The sequence below is a fragment of the Corvus kubaryi genome, unplaced genomic scaffold (genome assembly GCF_017639235.1).
Source record: "Corvus kubaryi isolate FWS band 111438036 unplaced genomic scaffold, C.kubaryi_AGA036_p1.0 37357, whole genome shotgun sequence".
Taxonomy (NCBI): domain Eukaryota; kingdom Metazoa; phylum Chordata; class Aves; order Passeriformes; family Corvidae; genus Corvus; species Corvus kubaryi.
Genome location: NW_024581117.1, coordinates 16,419,144 through 16,436,153, shown reverse-complemented (window position 1 = coordinate 16,436,153; position 17,010 = coordinate 16,419,144). Strand labels below are relative to the sequence as shown.

Below are 17,010 nucleotides of genomic sequence, written 5' to 3'. Positions count from 1 at the left end.
TCTTGAGTACCAGCTCTTCCAGACAAGGTCCACCTGAAGGTCTCTGTGTGCTGCAGGGTGACATCTACATCCTGTCAGCCCTGGACCGGGAAAAGAAGGATCGCTACACACTGACAGCCGTGGCCAGAGACAACCCTGGGGATGTCTCCAGCAACCGTCGGGAGAACTCGGTGCAGGTAGGGCTCTCCTCCTCCCACCACCCCTTGTGTGCTGGTCACCAGCAAGAAGGTGTTAAAGCTCCACCTTTCCTCCCCAGTGGCTGGACTGGGGGGCAATTAGGCAGAAGGAAGAGCAGATGATGCCAGGAGCTGTGGGGTGAATGGTGCAGGGTACTTTGTGCCACAGGGGCAGCACGTCAGCAGGAGGGGCAGGGAAGGGTGATGCTATTGTCTGCAAGTGCTGTGGCATCAATGGGTGCCCCAGCCACGGCGGCCCCCATTGTTGGAGGCAGGAATTCAGCTGGTGGAGCTGAAACAAATAGCAGGAAGTTGCTCCAGCAACAGAGCTGAAGGTCACAGCAGGGGTGAGGCCCCAGGGCCTGCCCAGCCTTCCCCAGCCCCACACCACCCAGCTGGCTGTGCTTTGTCGAAGGTGCTGATCACAGTGCTGGACATCAACGATGTAAGGCCCCAGTTCAGCAAGAGCCAGTTCAGCACCAGCATCTATGAGAATGAGCCAGCGGGGACGTCAGTGATCACCATGAGTGCCACCGACCTGGACGAAGGGGACAATGGCGTGGTGACCTACAGCATCGAGGGTCCTGGAGCAGGTAGGTGCTGGGGGCAGGGGGCTCTTCCCCAGGGAGGAAGGTTATGAAGAGGGAGGAGTAGGCAGGCACCAAGCCTACAGCCCATCTCAGGCGGCTGGTTTCGGCTCCTGGGAGCAATACTGAAAGCGTGGAGCTTTTGCTATTGCTCTGCAGTTCCCAGTTCCTCATGGGGTGTTAGGACTTTGCCTGACTTCATCCTGAAGCCCAGCCTTGGCTTATGCTCTTGTCTTCCCCACCCCAGCAGGACTTTCTATGTACACCAGTGTGTCTTGCAGCAAGCTCACTGCCTGCTTTAGGTGAAGGCTTTGAAGGGCAAAGGTGTGGGTGGGTAGTGATAGTGCCTGAAATCCAGTATATCTGCACATGGAGAAATCATGGAAATCAGGCAAAAGCCAGCATATAGAGGGGAATGGCAGAGCATTCATTTTCCTGAGACACATGGACTCCTCTGGCTCCACTATGCCAGCCTGGGCAGGAGTGAAACACAGACAGGGGTAACCAGGGAGTAGAGCCCAGAGACAAGGATGTGGCAGTGGGCTGGGATGGCATGAAAACCCTGAGACCATCCACACTCCTGGCCTCAGGCACCAGCTCCACTCCATCACCCTTGACAGGGATTTCCCACCAGTGAGGGGTGCACTTCAGCTGGTATACTCATTTTTAATTATAATTTATCTGGCGCAAAGTGTCCTGAGCCAGAGATGTGGGGTTTTTTTTCTGTCCCCAGAGGCTTTCAAGATCAATAAAGACTCCGGGCTTGTCACATCCCGGCGGCGCCTGCAGTCCTATGAGAGGTTCAACCTGACTGTGGTAGCCACAGACAAGGGGCATCCCCCTCTTTGGGGGACCACCATGCTTCACATCGAGGTCATCGACATCAATGACAACCGCCCCGTCTTCATCCGCCCACCCAATGGCACTATCCTGCACATCAAGGAGGTAAATCCCTTGGGAGCAAGCAGGGTCATGGCACGTTGAAAGTGTATTCAGGAGCACTCCTGCCTATCAGCAGCAAAATCCAAACTCCATCTCCACTGGGGATGGAACAAGGCCTTGATTTAGCATTTGGCAAGGTTTGGTTCATGGGGCTGGACACTCAAAAACAGCTTCTCTCCATACATGCGAGCAGGGTGGTGGGGCAGATTTGGGGAACAGAAACCCCAGCAGCACTCAGAGTTAGTAAACAATCCGTGTGTGGTGCGTGCAGAGCATGTTTATAAACATGGGCTGGAAATGCTGACATTTAAGATGTTTCCTCTTTCTGGGAAGCCAGGCTTGATTCAGCCAGTCCCCAGCCACCAGGCCAAAGGGAATCATGGCTCAATGTTGCCAGCCCCATGTTGGGTTTGGGTAGTGGGAGCTTGCTGACCTCCAAACCCAAGGGATTTTGGACCAAGGGGTCTGGAGGGGCAGGGGGAGCAGGGGTTTGCATGCAGTGCCAAGGCTGAAGGGCTGTGTGTGTGCAAGCAGGAGATCCCCCTGCGGTCCAACGTCTACGAGGTCTATGCCACAGACAAAGACGAGGGTCTCAACGGAGTGGTGCTCTACAACCTGCTGAAAACTGGGGCAGGGAACAAGGACTGGGAGTATTTCAGCATCGATTCTGTCAGTGGGCTGATCCAGACGGCCATGCGGCTGGACCGGGAGAAGCAGGCAGTGTACAACGTGAGCTGGGCAGGGGGCCGGGGCAGGCCTTGAGGCTGTGGGTCCAGCATGGGGCTGGTGGGATGCAAGTGATGTGGTGAGGATGGGGTCGGCTGACACAGTTGTGGAGGTACCACACCTTAGCAGGAACTGGGTGGTTATCAAGTGTTATAGGGGGGTTGCATCCTGGTAAGCCAACACCCAATTCCCTGTTAAATCCCCCCAAAATCGTCCACCATCCAGCTGTCCTCTCTGTCCCTGCCTCAGTGATGTCTCCCAGTGTGTGTGGTTTTGCCCAGGACAGCCCTTTTGCCTCTCTCCCCAGCTGATCATCGTGGCCTGTGACCAGGGCCAGCCACCCTACGAGACCATGCAGCCCCTGCAGGTAGCACTCGATGACATCGATGACAATGAACCCATCTTCCTCAGGCCACCTGTAAGGCACCAGAGTGAAGGGGGTGGGATGCAGGGGATGCAGGGATGGGTATGCCAGCGAGCACATGTGATGGAGCATGCAGCCCTGGGCATCACCATGGTGGGCAGCACCATGGGATCTGTCTGCTTTTATTTAAAGCAACCTCAGTGCTCCTAACATTCCTTTCTCTGGGGTCTCTGGCAGAGGGATAGTCCCCAGTACCAGGCACTCTCTGTCCCCGAGCACTCGCGGCCAGGCACTGTGGTGGGGAATGTCACTGGTGCAGTGGACGCGGATGAGGGCTCCAATGCCATTGTCTACTACTTCATAGCAGGTGGGTGTGGAGATGGCAGCTCTGTGTCCCTCCACACACCCCTCACCCGGGATTTTCTTCATCTCCTCACTGCCCCTCTGCCCTTCTCAATGGGCAAGGTGGCATTTCGGAAGTGCCAAGCCCAAAGGGGCCTAACTGGGGACCCCCTTCTGCACCCAGCTGGGAACCAGGAGAGCAATTTTCAGCTGAGCCGAGAGGGGAAGCTGAAGGTCTTGCGGGACCTGGACCGGGAGAAGGAGCCGTACCACTCAATCATTGTAAAAGCATCCAGCCAGAGGAACTGGTCCCCTCCCCGGGACCAGCAGGCGGGGAGAGCCCAGTTCTGGGACCTCAGTGGGGACCTGACACTTCAGGAGGTGCGGATCTTCCTGGATGACATCAATGACCAGTCCCCCCAGTTCACCAAGTCGGAGTACACAGCGGGTAAGGGGTGCCAGGGGCTGGGGGGGCACCAGGAGACAGAGATACTTCCAGGAAAATCCAGCAGGATGATGGGGCAGCGAGAGCCAGCCTCGCCCCAGGTCCCTTTCCCATCTCTCCCTCAAAGGGGTTGCCACTGATGCCAAGGTGGGGTCGGAGCTGATCAGAGTGGTCGCAGTGGACGCCGATGTGGGCAATAACAGCCTGGTCCTGTACAACATCCTGGGCATTCGCTACATCAAGCAGCACTCCAACGACTCCGAGGAGGTGGCCAACATCTTCAGCATCGGTGAGTGCCCAGCCTGCTGCCGGGAGCATGGCGTCTTGGGCAGAGATACGGCCAAAGCTGTCCCCATGGCTGGGGTCACTAATCCCAGGCATGTGACCATCCATTCCCCAGGAACTCTTGATGGCATCCTGCGAACCTTCGACCTCTTCACGGCCTATAACCCCGGCTACTTTGTGGTGGACATTATGGCCTCTGACCTGGTGGGCCACAACGACACGGCCATTGTGGGGATTTACATCCTGCGGGATGACCAGAGGGTCAAAATCATCATCAATGAGATCCCTGACAAGGTCAGGCAGTTTGAGGAGGAGTTCATCAGCCTGCTCTCCAACATCACAGGTGCCATCGTCAACACAGATGATGTGCAGGTAACCATCCTCTTTGGGCGTTGCTTTGAGGGGTAGGCAACCTTCCAGATGCTACTTGGGAAGTCTCTTTTGGGGGAATCCTGCCTGGATAACCGTAGACACTCCTGGGCTCAGAAGGTGACGAGTACACTCCAGGTTGGGGTGTACTGAAGGGGTCCAGATTGGTGCTTGAGGGTCTCTTGCCACGCAAGTACACCTTGGAGCATGCTCAGGAGGAGACTCCTCTCCCACACTGGAGACCTTGCTGTCTCTCCCCAGTTCCATGTTGACAAGAAAGGCCGGGTGAACTTTGCCCAGACAGAGCTGCTGATCCATGTGGTAAACAGGGAGACCAACCGCATCCTGGATGTGGAGCGGTACGTCCCCTGGCCCCCCACCCGGCCCAGCTCCCTCGGGACCCTCAATAATGTCAAGGTGCCCAAGCAACCCTTCTCTTCCCAGGGTTATTCAGATGATAGACGAGAACAAGGAGCAGCTGAGGAATCTCTTCAGGAACTACAACGTGCTAGATGTGCAGCCTGCCATTACTGCCCGGGCACCAGATGACCTCTCAGCTCTGCAGGTATGGGTCCATCTGGGGTTGGAGGTGCTGCTCGCAGGTGGGGTGGTGTTCCTTCCCATGGGGACTGGTCAGTAACTGGCGAGATGTTCCACCCACATAACTTTGGGCATGTGCCCACCATTGGGTGCTGGCTCCATGCCCGAGGTTTCCACCACGCCTCTGTCTCTCCTAGATGGCAATCATCGTGCTGGCCGTCCTGCTCTTCCTGGCTGCCATGCTCTTCATCCTCATGAACTGGTACTATCGGACAGTGTGAGTAACTCTCTCTGCCTATCCCCTCCAAAATGCATGGTTTTAATACTGATAGTACCTCTCCCCTCCAAGCTCCCAGCCTTATTTAACACGGGGGTATACCTATGAAGGGTTATTGCAAATCTGTGTGTCCTCCTTTCCAGCATCTTCCTTATTTCCCTCCCTGAGTGGCTGTTTCTTTTGCAGGCACAAAAGGAAATTGAAAGCCATCGTGGCTGGCTCCACTGGTGAGCAGTTTGGGGTGTCCCAGCTGTGTGGGAGAGTGGGGTGCATGGAGAGCACAGAGGAGGGTCACAGGGAGACATGGAGGATATCGTGGGGTGTATATCAGAAGTGATCCTGCCCAGCAAGGTGTGGTGGTGGGAGGCTTTTCGCAGCATCAGGCACTGCATGATCAGCCACATCCCAGCATGTTTGTCACTGCCTTTCTGGTTGCTCTTTATCCCTCCCTGATAAAGAAGTGTCACCCCATGGTTTGCTGCTCAGCCCACCAACGTGTCCCCCTGTAACTCCCATCCCTGCCTTTTGCAGGGAACAGAGGCTTCATGGACATTATGGACATGCCAAACACCAACAAGTACTCTTTTGATGGGTGAGTGCCACCCCCTGGGGTTGGAGGCTGCTCCCGAGAGAGGGATGCCTGTGTTGTGGAGCCGTGATGTCTCTCTGCTCTGCTCTGCTCTGCATGGAGCATGACTGGCCCTGGGACACGTGCTTGCTCTGAGAGCTTTCTAAGCTAAAAAATCTCGGTCTTTCTCCTGTGACTCCATCTGTGCCAATCCTGGCCAGGTTTGGGGTAAGCAGAGATGACGGGCATGTTTTGACACATATCTGGATCCAGAGCAGCCAAATTCATACCTGCACAGGGCAGGAGGAGGCAGTGCAACCTCAGCATCCAGGCTCCAGATGGCGTTAGGGATAATGCCACTCTTTGCCTGCGCTGATGGCAGTTCCTCCCCCTGGGCAGGGCCAACCCGGTGTGGCTGGACCCCTTCTGCAGGAATATGGAGCTGGCGGCACAGGCAGAGCACGAGGACGACCTGCCAGAGAACCTGAGCGAGATCACCGACCTCTGGAACAGCCCTGCCCGCACCCACGTGAGACACGGCCCCCGCCAGGACATCGTGTCCCCGCGCCTGTCACCCACAGCACCTCCTGAGCCGCTCTCTCCTCCTGCAGGGCACTTTCGGGAGAGAGCCCTCCGCCGCCAAGCCCGAGGATGACCGCTACCTGCGGGCAGCCATCCAGGAGTACGACAACATTGCCAAGCTGGGGCAGATCATGCGGGAGGGACCCATCAAGGTGAGTTTTGAGGGCAGGCATCCTCCGCCAAGGGGTCTTCTCTTACAGGTACACCTTCCAAGTTCACAGTGCCAGAGGGTGATGTCACTTCACAAAATGCCAGGACGAGGCCGGCCTCCCTCTAATCAAACCGTCTCCCTTGGATAACCCACAGTCTCTCCCCCTCCACCCAGGGCACTCTCCTGAAGGTGGTCCTGGATGATTACATGCGCTTGAAAAAGCTCTTTGCCCAGCGGATGGTGCATAAGGCCACCGCCAGTCAGGGGGACTGCTCCTCAGTCTCGGAGGTAGAGGGGTGTGCATGGGCGTGGGGAGATGCTTGCCGTGCCCTCTGGGATGCAGTGTGTCTTCCTGGCCCCACAGGCTGTGGTCGCTCCCTGTGGCCACTCTTGGTCCCTCTCACACAGTGCTCCCTCCACTCTCTGCTTGGTCAAAATGAGCCAATGTTGGTTTTCCACTGGTTCCCACTGCTGTTTTTTCACTGGTTTTCCAGGCTGCTGATGCCCCACAGTGACTCTCCGTGTTTCCTCTGAGCATCAGCAGCACTTTCTCCCTTGGTCTTTCTGACCCCAGGGGAGGACATCCCTCTTTGTAGGGTGGACTCTCTTCATCAGCTCCCATTTCTGCCAAGGCTGGCCAAAGCTGTGAGGGATCATCTTTCCTTCCTTCTGCTCCTCTGATTGGAGGGTGTTGGTGCAGAAGGGCTGGTATGGGGAGAAGCGATTCCTCCTGCGGCTTTCTACCCTTCATAGGGGGCAAAACAAGGGGCAAAGAGAGCAGAGGAGAGCAGTGGGATAGGAGATGCCTTTCAACCCTTCTGCCCTCCATCTGTCTATGCCCTTATTCCCCTCCAGCCCCATCCAGCCTTCCTTCATCTTCTGTCCCTGTCTGCCTCCTGCTCCTCCACCCTCACACAACCCCAAATTCCAGCCCCGGTCCAAACTCCTCCTTGGCCACTCTGGGGGCAGCTGCAGGACCCATCACCCAGCTGGTAGCTGGTGCCTGAGCCAGGGCATCCACCCAAAAATAGAGTGATCCAGCTGGAGGTCATCTCTTGGTGATCCTCATCACCACGCTCTGAGAGTGCTTCAGAAGAGGAGAGTCCTTCCCTCCACTGGACTCCAGCATTGCAGGAGTCATGGAAGCCAGGAGCTGCTATGGCCACAGCGGTAATTCCTTACTCCATGGCTCTTTTGCAGCTGATCCAGAAGGAGCTGGAGGACGAGGAGGAGGAGCGCAGTCCCAGCCAGGGCAGCCTGCGCTTCCGACACAAGCAACCGGTGGAGCTGAAAGGTCCCGATGGCATCCACATGGTGCATGGCAGCACGGGCACGCTGCTCGCCTCCGACCTCAACAGCCTGCCCGAGGACGACCAGAAGGTGCTGGGTCGCTCGCTGGAGACTCTGACCGCCGACTGCGGGGGCTACAGCGACCACAACGCCCGCACCGAGTCGGCCAAGTCCACCCCCCTGCACAAGATGCGGGAGGTGATCATGGAGAGCCCTCTGGAGATCACCGAGTTATGACGAGCGGTGGTGCTTGCTGGTGCTCCTCTAGGCAAGCCGGGGCCGGCGGGGATGAAGCACAGACCAGGGGGGGCCGTGGTGGGGGCCAGGGGCAGCCCGAGACTGGTGCTTGGTCCCCTCTTCCCCTGCAGAAGGAGTCCAGGCTACCTGGTGCAGATCACTCTGGCAGCCTTGGAGAGCTTGGCCCCAGGAGAGGGCTCTCAGGACCGGAATGCTTTTACTCACCTGTCATTTATCCATGAAACCATTAAATTTTTTTTTATTTTTCTTATTAAAAAAAAAAACAAAACTTTTTTTTTCTAAAAAAAAAAAAAAAGGAAAAGAAAAGCTAAATGAATCTGATGAGTCCAGACTGGACGGGGGAAGGTGCAGTGAGGATGCGGATGATGTGCTGCCACAGCATCCCTGGGCACAGGCTGGGGACAAGCAGCTGTCACACCTCGACCACGGGCATGGGGACAGCCGGAGAAGCATGGGGAGAGACCGAGTCCTTTTGGCATTAACGTCACCTTTCCAGTAAGGAAAGACCCAACAAATTAAAAAGAAAAAAAAACAACCCAAAGACATTCCTCCATTTCACTGGCTTTACCAAAACTACTTGCGATGTTGAAAGAGACTAACAATAACTGGGGCTTCTGGATGTGGAGTGCTCGTGTGTGTCTTTTGTTGCCCTTTTCTTTCCCCTTCTCTCTTGCATTTGGGTTTGTTTGTTCGGGGGTTTGTTTCCAGTCGTAACCTTGTGGAGAGTGTTGGGCACGGTCTGTTACGGGACTCAGAAATACACTGTCTATGGCTTTGGGTAACCTGTCTGTTGTCCTTCCTCCCCGGATGCATCACACACAAACCCCCTTCGGAAGAGAAAACTCTCTTTTAATTCATCCTTCAACCCCATCACCTTTACGAGATGCCACCCTGGGTGTTGCTGCCCCTTGGATTTTGGGGGAAGCATTAAATGTCCTCCTGGTTTGCCCGCACCCCCATTGCAGCCCAAGCACAAGGAGGAAGGACACAGCCAGCCAGGCTCACGGGAAGAGTTTATTTGTGATGGGATGCTCCCGTGCACACTCAGGACCAGGCACTGCAGGCATCCCCCTGATAGGGTGGGGGCGATGACCCAGCACCCCGCTGCCCTCACCACCACGGCTGGATCAGCACAGGACCTCCAGCAGGGAGGGGGGTGTGAAAGGAAACCCTTGCACCCAAACTCATTCATTTTCTGTTCAGGTGAGGCTGCCACCAGCCAGGAGTGGGGGGCCGGCGTTTGGGCAGCAGAACCCAGCCCAGCCCACAGGGACAGATCCATGTTGCTGGATCTGGGCCTTACGAGTGGTTCAGGGTGGGATGGAAAGGTCAAGATGGTATTGGGGATGGGGATGGGGACAGAGATGGGGACAGAGGCGGGCATGGGGATTTTGCAGTTACCCTGAGAGATGTCAGGGCTGAATCCCCAGTCCTGAAAATACTAACGAGTCCCTTAACCTGATTTGGAAATCCAAGCCCCAGGAGTGGAAGAGTAAGTGGCCGAGGGCGCTGGGGTTCCCTGCAGCTCTGCCGGCGCGATGAGGCCAGTTGGCTCCTGCCATTGCCGTCTGTGAGTGCAGGCATATCCCAAGGGAAGGGAGCCAGGATCCCGAACCAAACGGCAGAGCAAGTCCAGCCAGCAGAGGAGATGGCTCCTAGTTCCACACGTGACGCCGGCAGTGTGCGACGGCCTGCAGGAGGAACGGGGCGGGGTGGCGGTGGGACACAGGGACCCCCGGCACCCTGCCGGCCCAGGGAGGGGACACGACCGGCACTTACATTACACTCGACCGCCGTGGCCATGTTCTTGCACCAGTATTGCGGGCCCCAGACACAGGGGGCCGAGCCCAGGAGATCCTCCTTGCCTGAGTCGCAGGCTCTGATTTTCTGCATTGTGAAGGAAAAGGGTGGGAGGAGGAGGAAGAAAACCTCCATGAGCAGCCTCTGGTCACCCTGCCCCTCTCCCAGCCCCGAGGCTTGGACAAAAGATGCCCGTCTTGGTCCAGGCCGCCCCAGGGACGAGGACACTTACGGTGCAGACGAAGGTGGGGTCCATCATCTGCACGAAGAGCCGCACGGCCGCCGGCTCGTACTGCAACACGAGCGCCTCGCACTGGGAGGGAGAGAGGGGGTGAGCCCGGCGGGGGTGTCGGGGGTGTCCCCGCCGGGCTGGGTGTGCCCCCCTCAGCTCACCTTGCTGGTGAGCGGCGTGGGCAGCATCGCGCAGCCCTTCTCCAGCACCTCGCCCAGCTCCTCCAGCGTCTCGTTCTTCAGCAGCTCGTTGTCGAAGTAGGTGACGACGATCTGGCAGACGTTGCAGAAGGCGCCCGCGCTCACCGCCAGCTGCTCCAGCGAGGCAGCCCCTGGAGGACACGGGCCGTCAGCACCCAGCGGAGGGGACACCCTGCTCCCCGGGGCCCCGTGCTGGGTGCCAGCTCACCGGGCTGGGCGTCCCCGCTGCGGGGGCAGCAGCGCAGCATGGTGCAGACGGCCGCGGGGTCGGTGGCCTCCAGCAGCATGATCACCACGGCTTTGCCGTAGGAGTTGACGAAGTCCTTGCACTGCCCGATGACGCTGTGGGGCAGCATGTAACACACCTTCTCGATGTCATTCACCAGTTGCTCCTGCCGGCACAAAGCAGAAGAGGGAAACGCTGGCTCCTTGCTGCCCCTTTGTCCCCTGTCCCAGCCCCCCCAGCCCCAGACTGCAGCAGTGGTCACCTCTGTCACGTTGTTCTCCAGGAGGCTCTCGACTGTTTTCACGGTGAACTGGCACACGTCACACAGTGGAGTGCTCCCCACCCTGTCCTGTCGGGACAAGGTGGTGGGATGCATGCCGAGCCCCCCCAGAGCCACCCTCATCCTATTCCACCATCACCCCCCATGTAAGGCATTCCCCCTTGGATAAATGGAGATGCTTGAGGAAATAAAATACAAAATAAGGCTCCCTCTTCACAAGATTTGGATTTTAAGGATCACAGCAGAACTGGAGGGGGGGCGGGGGGGGGCCACTTACCCCCAGCATGCTCAGGACCTGCGTCACCTTCTCTGTGAGCAGCGTGTGGAGGGGCAGTGCCGAGGTGGAGAGGCAGAGTCCCAGCTGGCCACACAGCTCCATCGGGTCCTGGGGAGAGAAACATCCCAAATAAGGTGGGCATTGTCCCCCATGGAGGGGAATTTCAGCCCGTCAGGGCATGGGTCTCACTTACCTCAGCCTGCTACCAGTGGAGGGACCAGAAAATGGCAAGAAAAAATGAACATAAAATATAATTACAGCAGTTGCAAGCCAGAGAGAAGGGGGGAAAAACATTTAAATTTTGTAGGAATATAATGCAGTGAGTTTAACTTTAAAAAAAAGGAGTATTTGCTGATGAGGCCCCTTGGCTGTGCCATTCAGCCCCCCAGCTAGCACCCACTCTCCCCTGGCACCCCCGAGGAGCCCCCACCCTCTTACCATGTAGCGCAGCAGCTGGGCAGCCGTGTCCGTGTACTCGGCCAGGGAGCGCTTGCACTGCGGGAGGGAGACACGGCCTCAGTGCCCGACAGTGGACGCCCCCCACCTGGGCAGGCATCTGCAAAAGATGCTCCCATCGAGGAGGAGAAGAGGGCCCATGCCAGGAAGTGTTCAAGGCCAGACTGGACAGGGCTTGGAGCAACCTGGTCCAGTGGAAGGTGTCCCTGCCCATGGCAGGGGGTGGAATGACATTGTCTTTAAGGCCCCTTCCAGCCCAAACCCTTGTGTGATTCCCTGCTGGCCCCCTCACCGGCTGTGCCAGGTCGGGTGTCAGGGTCTCGCACACCCGCTTGGCATGGCCCACCAGTGCCCAGGTGAAGGCAGTGTTGGCCCTCAGCTCCAGCTGCACGGCTGTCACCAGCTGCAGGCAGTGCCCACACACCTCTTCCATCTCCTGCAGGATAACAAGGGCAGGGACACATTGGTACCCCCAAAATAAAATCAAACACTGTCCCCCTCCCCCCCCCAATACCTGCATTTGCGGGGCTGGGATTTAAATACTGGCTGCAATTTGGGGCAGCACTTTGACCAGCATCTCTCTGGTTCCCTCCTGCATCCTGGAATATCCCCCCAAACTGGTGACACCCCCAAAACCAGAAGTTATTTCAGCTCCACAGAAATTTTCGGGGCTTTCTTTAATTGTTGTTAAGTAGGCGATGCTTTTAGGGGATTTTCATCCCTGAGCAGCATTAAGACACTGGCACAGGTTGCCCAGAGAAGCTGTGCCTGACCCATCCCTGGAAGTGTCCAAGGCCAGCTCGGATGGAGCTTGGGGCAACCTGGGCACATTCCCTGTCTGTGGCAGGGGTTTGGAATGAGATGATCTGTAAGGTCCCTTCCCACCCAAAGCGTTCCATGATTCCATGATCAGCACCATTCCTGTCCGTGTCACGGTACCTGGGCCTCGCCGTGAGGCAGGTCCTGGGGATGGAGCAGGAGGGGCACGTTGGCCATGAAGGGGGCGATCAGGTCGGCGAAGTCCTGGGTGGGGCCTGTGGCAGCTGGTGGTGGCTTCTCATACTTCAAGCTCTCCGTGGGTCTGTTCCGGGGCTGGCACAACTTGATGGTCCCACACACCACCTTTGGTTCCGACTGGGGGAGCAGAGGGGTGGGGGCTTGAGGCTGCATCTGCCCCATCACACCCACCACCTCCACCCGCCCCAGGTCATTTCCATCTCCATCACATCCTTCAGATGCTTTGTCCCAGGCTCCAGGAGCATCCTTTGCTCTGCAAGCCCCTAAGACATCCCAAACCACGGAGAAATGCAAACCCAGGGGCTTCCCCTGCATTACCAGCACTTGCTTGCCCAGCTGGACGAGCACGAGGATGCCAGTGTCCACCATCCTCTTGCACTTGACAGACCAGTCCTGGAAGGGCAGGTACTGGCATTTCTTATCCAAGAAGAGCCGCAGCTTTTCCTGGGTGACAGAGAGAGTGTTCAGGGCCTCAGTGGTGTTGGTGGGGAGGAACACCAGCCCCACATCCCCTTCCTACTGAGACCCACCTCGGTGCAGTTGTCCTGCAGGATCTTGCCCACCACAGAGACCGCCACCTGGCACAGGTGACAGGGGATCCCCTTCTGCTGAGAGAGGGGACATGTGGGGATGCTGTCACAGCACCCAGACCCACCACTTGCTCTCGAGATCCCAATCCTCCACCCCACCACGGGGCACTTGGGAACGTCCCGGGGCACCCATTGATTTTTGCCGTTTACTCTGTAGATATGTCGCTGCCTGAGGGCGCCAGATGCTGGGGTGGGCAGGCTGGGATTCTCCTGCCATCTCCATGTTCTGGGGCAGATGGGCACTTCTCCCGCAGCCCCCCGCATTCCCTGCTCCCAGCACTGTTACCCCCAGGGCCCGGTCCCACACGGTGAGCTGGCAGAGCTCCAGTGCCCCGCACTTAGCCGCGGTCGCCACGTCGCGGCACCAGTCCTCCGGCCGCTTGCCACACTCGTGGAGGGGGCTGGCCCCGGCTGTGAGAGGGGAGAGGAGACGGTCAGCCCACGAGGCACCCCAAGACACCAAACTAACCTCCCTATCTGCACCGCAGTGAGCTAGGGGTGATGCTCCTCACCCTCCCGCTGTGATTCCACCTCAGCTCCCAAAGTCGTGGGGGAGGTTGTTTCGTTTATAAATGATTTTTTAAGGCTGGCTTTGCCAGGCAGCCAGCTTTTTCAATGGGATGTCACAGGGTCAGAAGCAAAGGGAATTTGGGTCTCATCCTCAACCTCACGGCACCCTCTGACACGCTGCAGAGGCGGCTGCTTATAAAAGCAGCAATAAATCTTGCAAACCCGGGGCGCCGGCGCTCAGCCCCGCACGGCAGCCGGATAGTCACGCCACGGCTCCCGGCAACGATTGAGCAACCCCACTTTTGGTGGGGTTCTTTTGGTTTTATTTCCTCCCCACGACAGCATTTTCTCCTGACTGTAAATCCCCGGCACGGCAGCCGCGGCATGGCCCGCCCCGGCAGCGCGGTGGCGTGGCGCAAGAGCAGCGCTTTAATTGTCACCTTGGTGTGCCAGGACTCGTTTTTGCTGGGGCGAGTGTTCGTTTCCACCGGGAACTGTGCCCACCCAGGATGCGGTTGGGGAGGAGGCGGGGAGAGGACACAACCCAAGCCCTTCGCTGCCTTGCTTTGGCTGGGAGGCGCTCCGGGAATTTGGGGGTATATAGGGAGCAGTACCCGAGCAGAGGGACAGGCAGACCCTGCTGCAGACCCTCTCGCAAGAGGCGTTTCTAAGCAAACCACAACCCTCCCCGCTCCAAGCGTTTGCATCCAGCTTTTATCCCCCAGCCCTGTCTATGATTTTGCAGAGCAGGAATAAAGCCAAAGGCAGAAACTGCTCCTTCCACCCAACCCTGCCCTTATCAGGTTTCTCCCCAAAAGCTGCTTTCCCTGCATGCTGGATTTTGGCAACGCCTCCAGCTCATCCATGAGACGGCAGCGTGAGGTGCCCAGGGCCACCCTGGAAAGTCCCCTGAGCCGGAGGTTGTGGGGAGAGGGGTCCCAAGCCCCTCACCAGTCCCGGCTGCCCCCAAAAGCGCTGGCGCAGCTCGGAGGGTGCCGGGTCGTGTTTCAGCCCCGATTTCCCCATCGGGCTGACGGCAGCACTGGGACAGGTGAGCCGCGGGGCAGGGCGAGTCCCCCCGCTTTCCCAGGCTTCCCACACACCTCCCCAGCTGCGCCACATCAGCTGAGAGGTATATATTTATGTTTTCAACCCTGGCCCCAGCATCAGGGCAAACAGGAATGGCAAGTCAGAAGAGACACTAAGGGGCAGCACCAAAACCAAGGAGATGGGAGACAACAACCCCACAGCATTTTTTTTTCTGAGCCGGTCCCCCAGCATTTCTCACAGCCCTGTGTTGGAGCCCGGACCCCAGAGGGGGATCGGGGGATCTAGAAGACGCGGGTGGTTTGGTCCTGAACTTTCCTGACTCACAGAGCTCCTCAGCTCAGCGCTTGCTCCTCGCCCTGCTCAAGCTGAAACTCACGGATCAAGTGCTGGGCCAGAAGGTAATTAGGACTAATCATAACTCCCAACAGCTGAGAGCAGGGGGAGCTTCCCCCAATGGAAACCACTGCCACGGGGCAAGCAACTGCGGCAACTGGTGTCTCGTGAGCTCTCCTACACGTTTCAAAGCCGTGCCGGAGCCACCTCATGCTGTCAAGGCACACAGGCAGCAGGGTTATTAGATGATGCCATTTTTAGCAAAAGGAGCGAGGCAGGGATGCTCCCGTGCCACTGTGGTCCCAGGCCAGCCACAACTGCCCTATTCCGGTCTGCCAGGCCCGGGGGATGGGGTGGGCTTTGCTCAGGGGGGATCCAGCACCGAGCTCCAGCTCTGGCAGGGCTCTGCTGGCATTCCATGGAGTCTCGGAGCGCCCCGGCCGAGCCGGCAGAGCCTGGCGAGCCGGTTGTGACGTAAACCCCGGGGGTGGCAGCGTGGGCCCCAGCGCCCCAATTCCCGGCCTGGCGCACACCCCTTGTTACAGCAAGAACCATAAATACACTCTTCCCAGCTCCCAAATCCTTCTCCAAGGCTTGCAGGGTCCCCGGTCCCGCAGCACCCCCGTGCCGTGCAGCCAAGCCCCTGCCGGCTCCCAGGGCAGGCGTCACCCCAGGCTGGACGTGCCGAGCGCAGGTGAACTTTCCTGCTCTGCCTGCTGCTGGCTGCAACACCTGGACACGTCCCCCCACCCCGGGCCACGCGTGCGCACTCACAAGTCCTCCACCACAAAGCCTGGGCAGGTCACGTCAGAGGAACCCAGTGAACCAAGCCTGGGGTAACTGGGGTGCAAGGGGGGCTCTTCACTCTTAAACATGGGGGATATCCTTACAACAGCAGGGCTCCACTTATTCTGGGGAAGATTTCCTCAAAACACAGCGATTTGGCCTCAAGGGAGGACCAGAGGTTAGAAACAGGCCTTTCCCAGCTTGTTTCCTGGGGATGGGCAGGGGCATGACTAAGGGACAGCAGCAGAGCTTTGCCTGCAGCAGGATTCGCTCACAGAGACCCAAGTCCCGATGTTGAAGAGGGCTCCTGAGGTGAGTAGAGCACATCACCCCATCACCCTTCCCAGAGCTCAGCAAGCCACAGCAGAGGCAACTTCCTGCTCCTGCATCTCCTCTGAGGACCATCAGGAAAAGGGCAGCTTCAGGTGGCAGCGTCGTCACTCTGTTGTGACAACCAAGTGGCTTCCCCAAGCTCACACGTTGGCAGCCAGGCCCCAGTACCAAGGGCAGCAGAGAGAGCAGCCCCTCTCCTGCACCACTGCAGACACCCCCAGCAACTGGCTTCCTCCTTCCATGCCCCAGCACAGCACCAGCTGTGCCTGAATCCCAGAGAAGGGAGGGAGCAAACCCCTTTTTGCCCTGAGATCACCTTTAAGGGCCTAAGTTCCAACACTCATATCCAGGTGGTAAAGCAGCCAGTGGTGCCACCTTCCCCCAAGCTCTCCTCTGCCCAACTCCAACACCAGAGGAATGAGGAAGCACATTATGGAGCATAAGACACCAAAGCTGAGAATAGTTTTGGGATTCAGCAGGGTTTTCTGGGCTCTCCACATCCTACCTACCCCCAGGCCTGGCCTTACCTTGGTAGGAGCCCAGGCACACAGAAATGATCAGCACCAAGCCACTCCATTTGCTCTCCATGCCGCTCCTAAGAGTCCTCAGTGGCTGGTTCCTCTCCTATGCTGCTCCCAGACTGAGGAATCTTGGATGGGCTGGGAGAAGCAGTGAGAACCCACACCTACGCAGGGCAATTACCACACCCCTCACTTTATGCCTTGATTATAAAATCAGCACCAGGGAGGGAGGGACCTGAGCCAGGCAGGTATTCCCAGGAGGTCAGAAGCAGCCCAGAACCTGCTGCTCAACACTAACCTGGCTGCAGAGGGCAGGCAGGGACAGGGAAAACTGTGCTGGAGCCACGTGACATCACCACGTGCCCTGCCTTTAAAAGACATTTTTATGTTTTATTTGAAATCAAGCAAGGAATGAGGACACAAGGGAAGCCACGTTAAATGCAAGTCAGCAGGGAAGGCCAGTATCAAGAAGTCCCTCTGGCCTGTGCAAGGCAGCG

The 17,010-nt window shown here is 57.8% G+C and overlaps 2 protein-coding genes across 16 annotated transcripts in view; one reads left to right on the top strand and one right to left on the bottom strand.

The window, feature by feature from the left end:
* CDH23 (cadherin related 23) overlaps positions 1-8,684 on the top strand; it is a 181,895-nt gene extending 173,211 nt beyond the window's left edge. For 11 of the 12 annotated variants that reach the window (XM_042033492.1, XM_042033493.1, XM_042033491.1 and 8 more), the window contains 17 exons: positions 57-176; positions 592-769; positions 1,497-1,708; positions 2,240-2,434; positions 2,739-2,849; positions 3,033-3,162; positions 3,322-3,585; positions 3,710-3,871; positions 3,983-4,239; positions 4,498-4,595; positions 4,681-4,801; positions 4,974-5,053; positions 5,240-5,280; positions 5,585-5,645; positions 6,021-6,150; positions 6,233-6,355; positions 7,555-8,684. In XM_042033492.1, coding sequence (XP_041889426.1) covers positions 57-176; positions 592-769; positions 1,497-1,708; positions 2,240-2,434; positions 2,739-2,849; positions 3,033-3,162; positions 3,322-3,585; positions 3,710-3,871; positions 3,983-4,239; positions 4,498-4,595; positions 4,681-4,801; positions 4,974-5,053; positions 5,240-5,280; positions 5,585-5,645; positions 6,021-6,150; positions 6,233-6,355; positions 7,555-7,881 — 2,610 coding nt within the window. In that variant the 3' untranslated portion in view covers positions 7,882-8,684. Of the gene's footprint in view, positions 1-13; positions 177-591; positions 770-1,496; positions 1,709-2,239; positions 2,435-2,738; positions 2,850-3,032; positions 3,163-3,321; positions 3,586-3,709; positions 3,872-3,982; positions 4,240-4,497; positions 4,596-4,680; positions 4,802-4,973; positions 5,054-5,239; positions 5,281-5,584; positions 5,646-6,020; positions 6,151-6,232; positions 6,356-7,554 lie in introns of those variants that run through there. The other variant, XM_042033499.1, reaches the window with a different exon arrangement.
* Positions 8,685-8,898: 214 nt separating this feature from the next.
* Positions 8,899-16,658, bottom strand: LOC121667160 (prosaposin-like). 4 transcript variants are annotated; one of them, XM_042033515.1, is made up of 15 exons: positions 16,520-16,658; positions 13,267-13,391; positions 12,921-12,998; positions 12,709-12,834; positions 12,313-12,507; positions 11,666-11,809; positions 11,356-11,412; positions 11,111-11,119; positions 10,918-11,025; positions 10,623-10,709; positions 10,343-10,526; positions 10,096-10,265; positions 9,935-10,015; positions 9,682-9,789; positions 8,899-9,593 (listed from the first exon to the last, which is right to left on the bottom strand). In XM_042033515.1, the coding sequence occupies exons 1-15, from the start codon at positions 16,578-16,580 to the stop codon at positions 9,558-9,560; spliced, it is 1,569 nt and encodes a 522-aa protein (XP_041889449.1). In that variant the 5' UTR covers positions 16,581-16,658; the 3' UTR covers positions 8,899-9,557. The 4 variants fall into 4 exon arrangements, with proteins under 4 accessions (XP_041889449.1, XP_041889452.1, XP_041889450.1 ...); XM_042033518.1 differs by having other exon boundaries at positions 11,111-11,116; XM_042033516.1 differs by having other exon boundaries at positions 12,921-12,995; positions 16,520-16,657.
* Between the last annotated feature and the right edge of the window lie 352 nt (positions 16,659-17,010).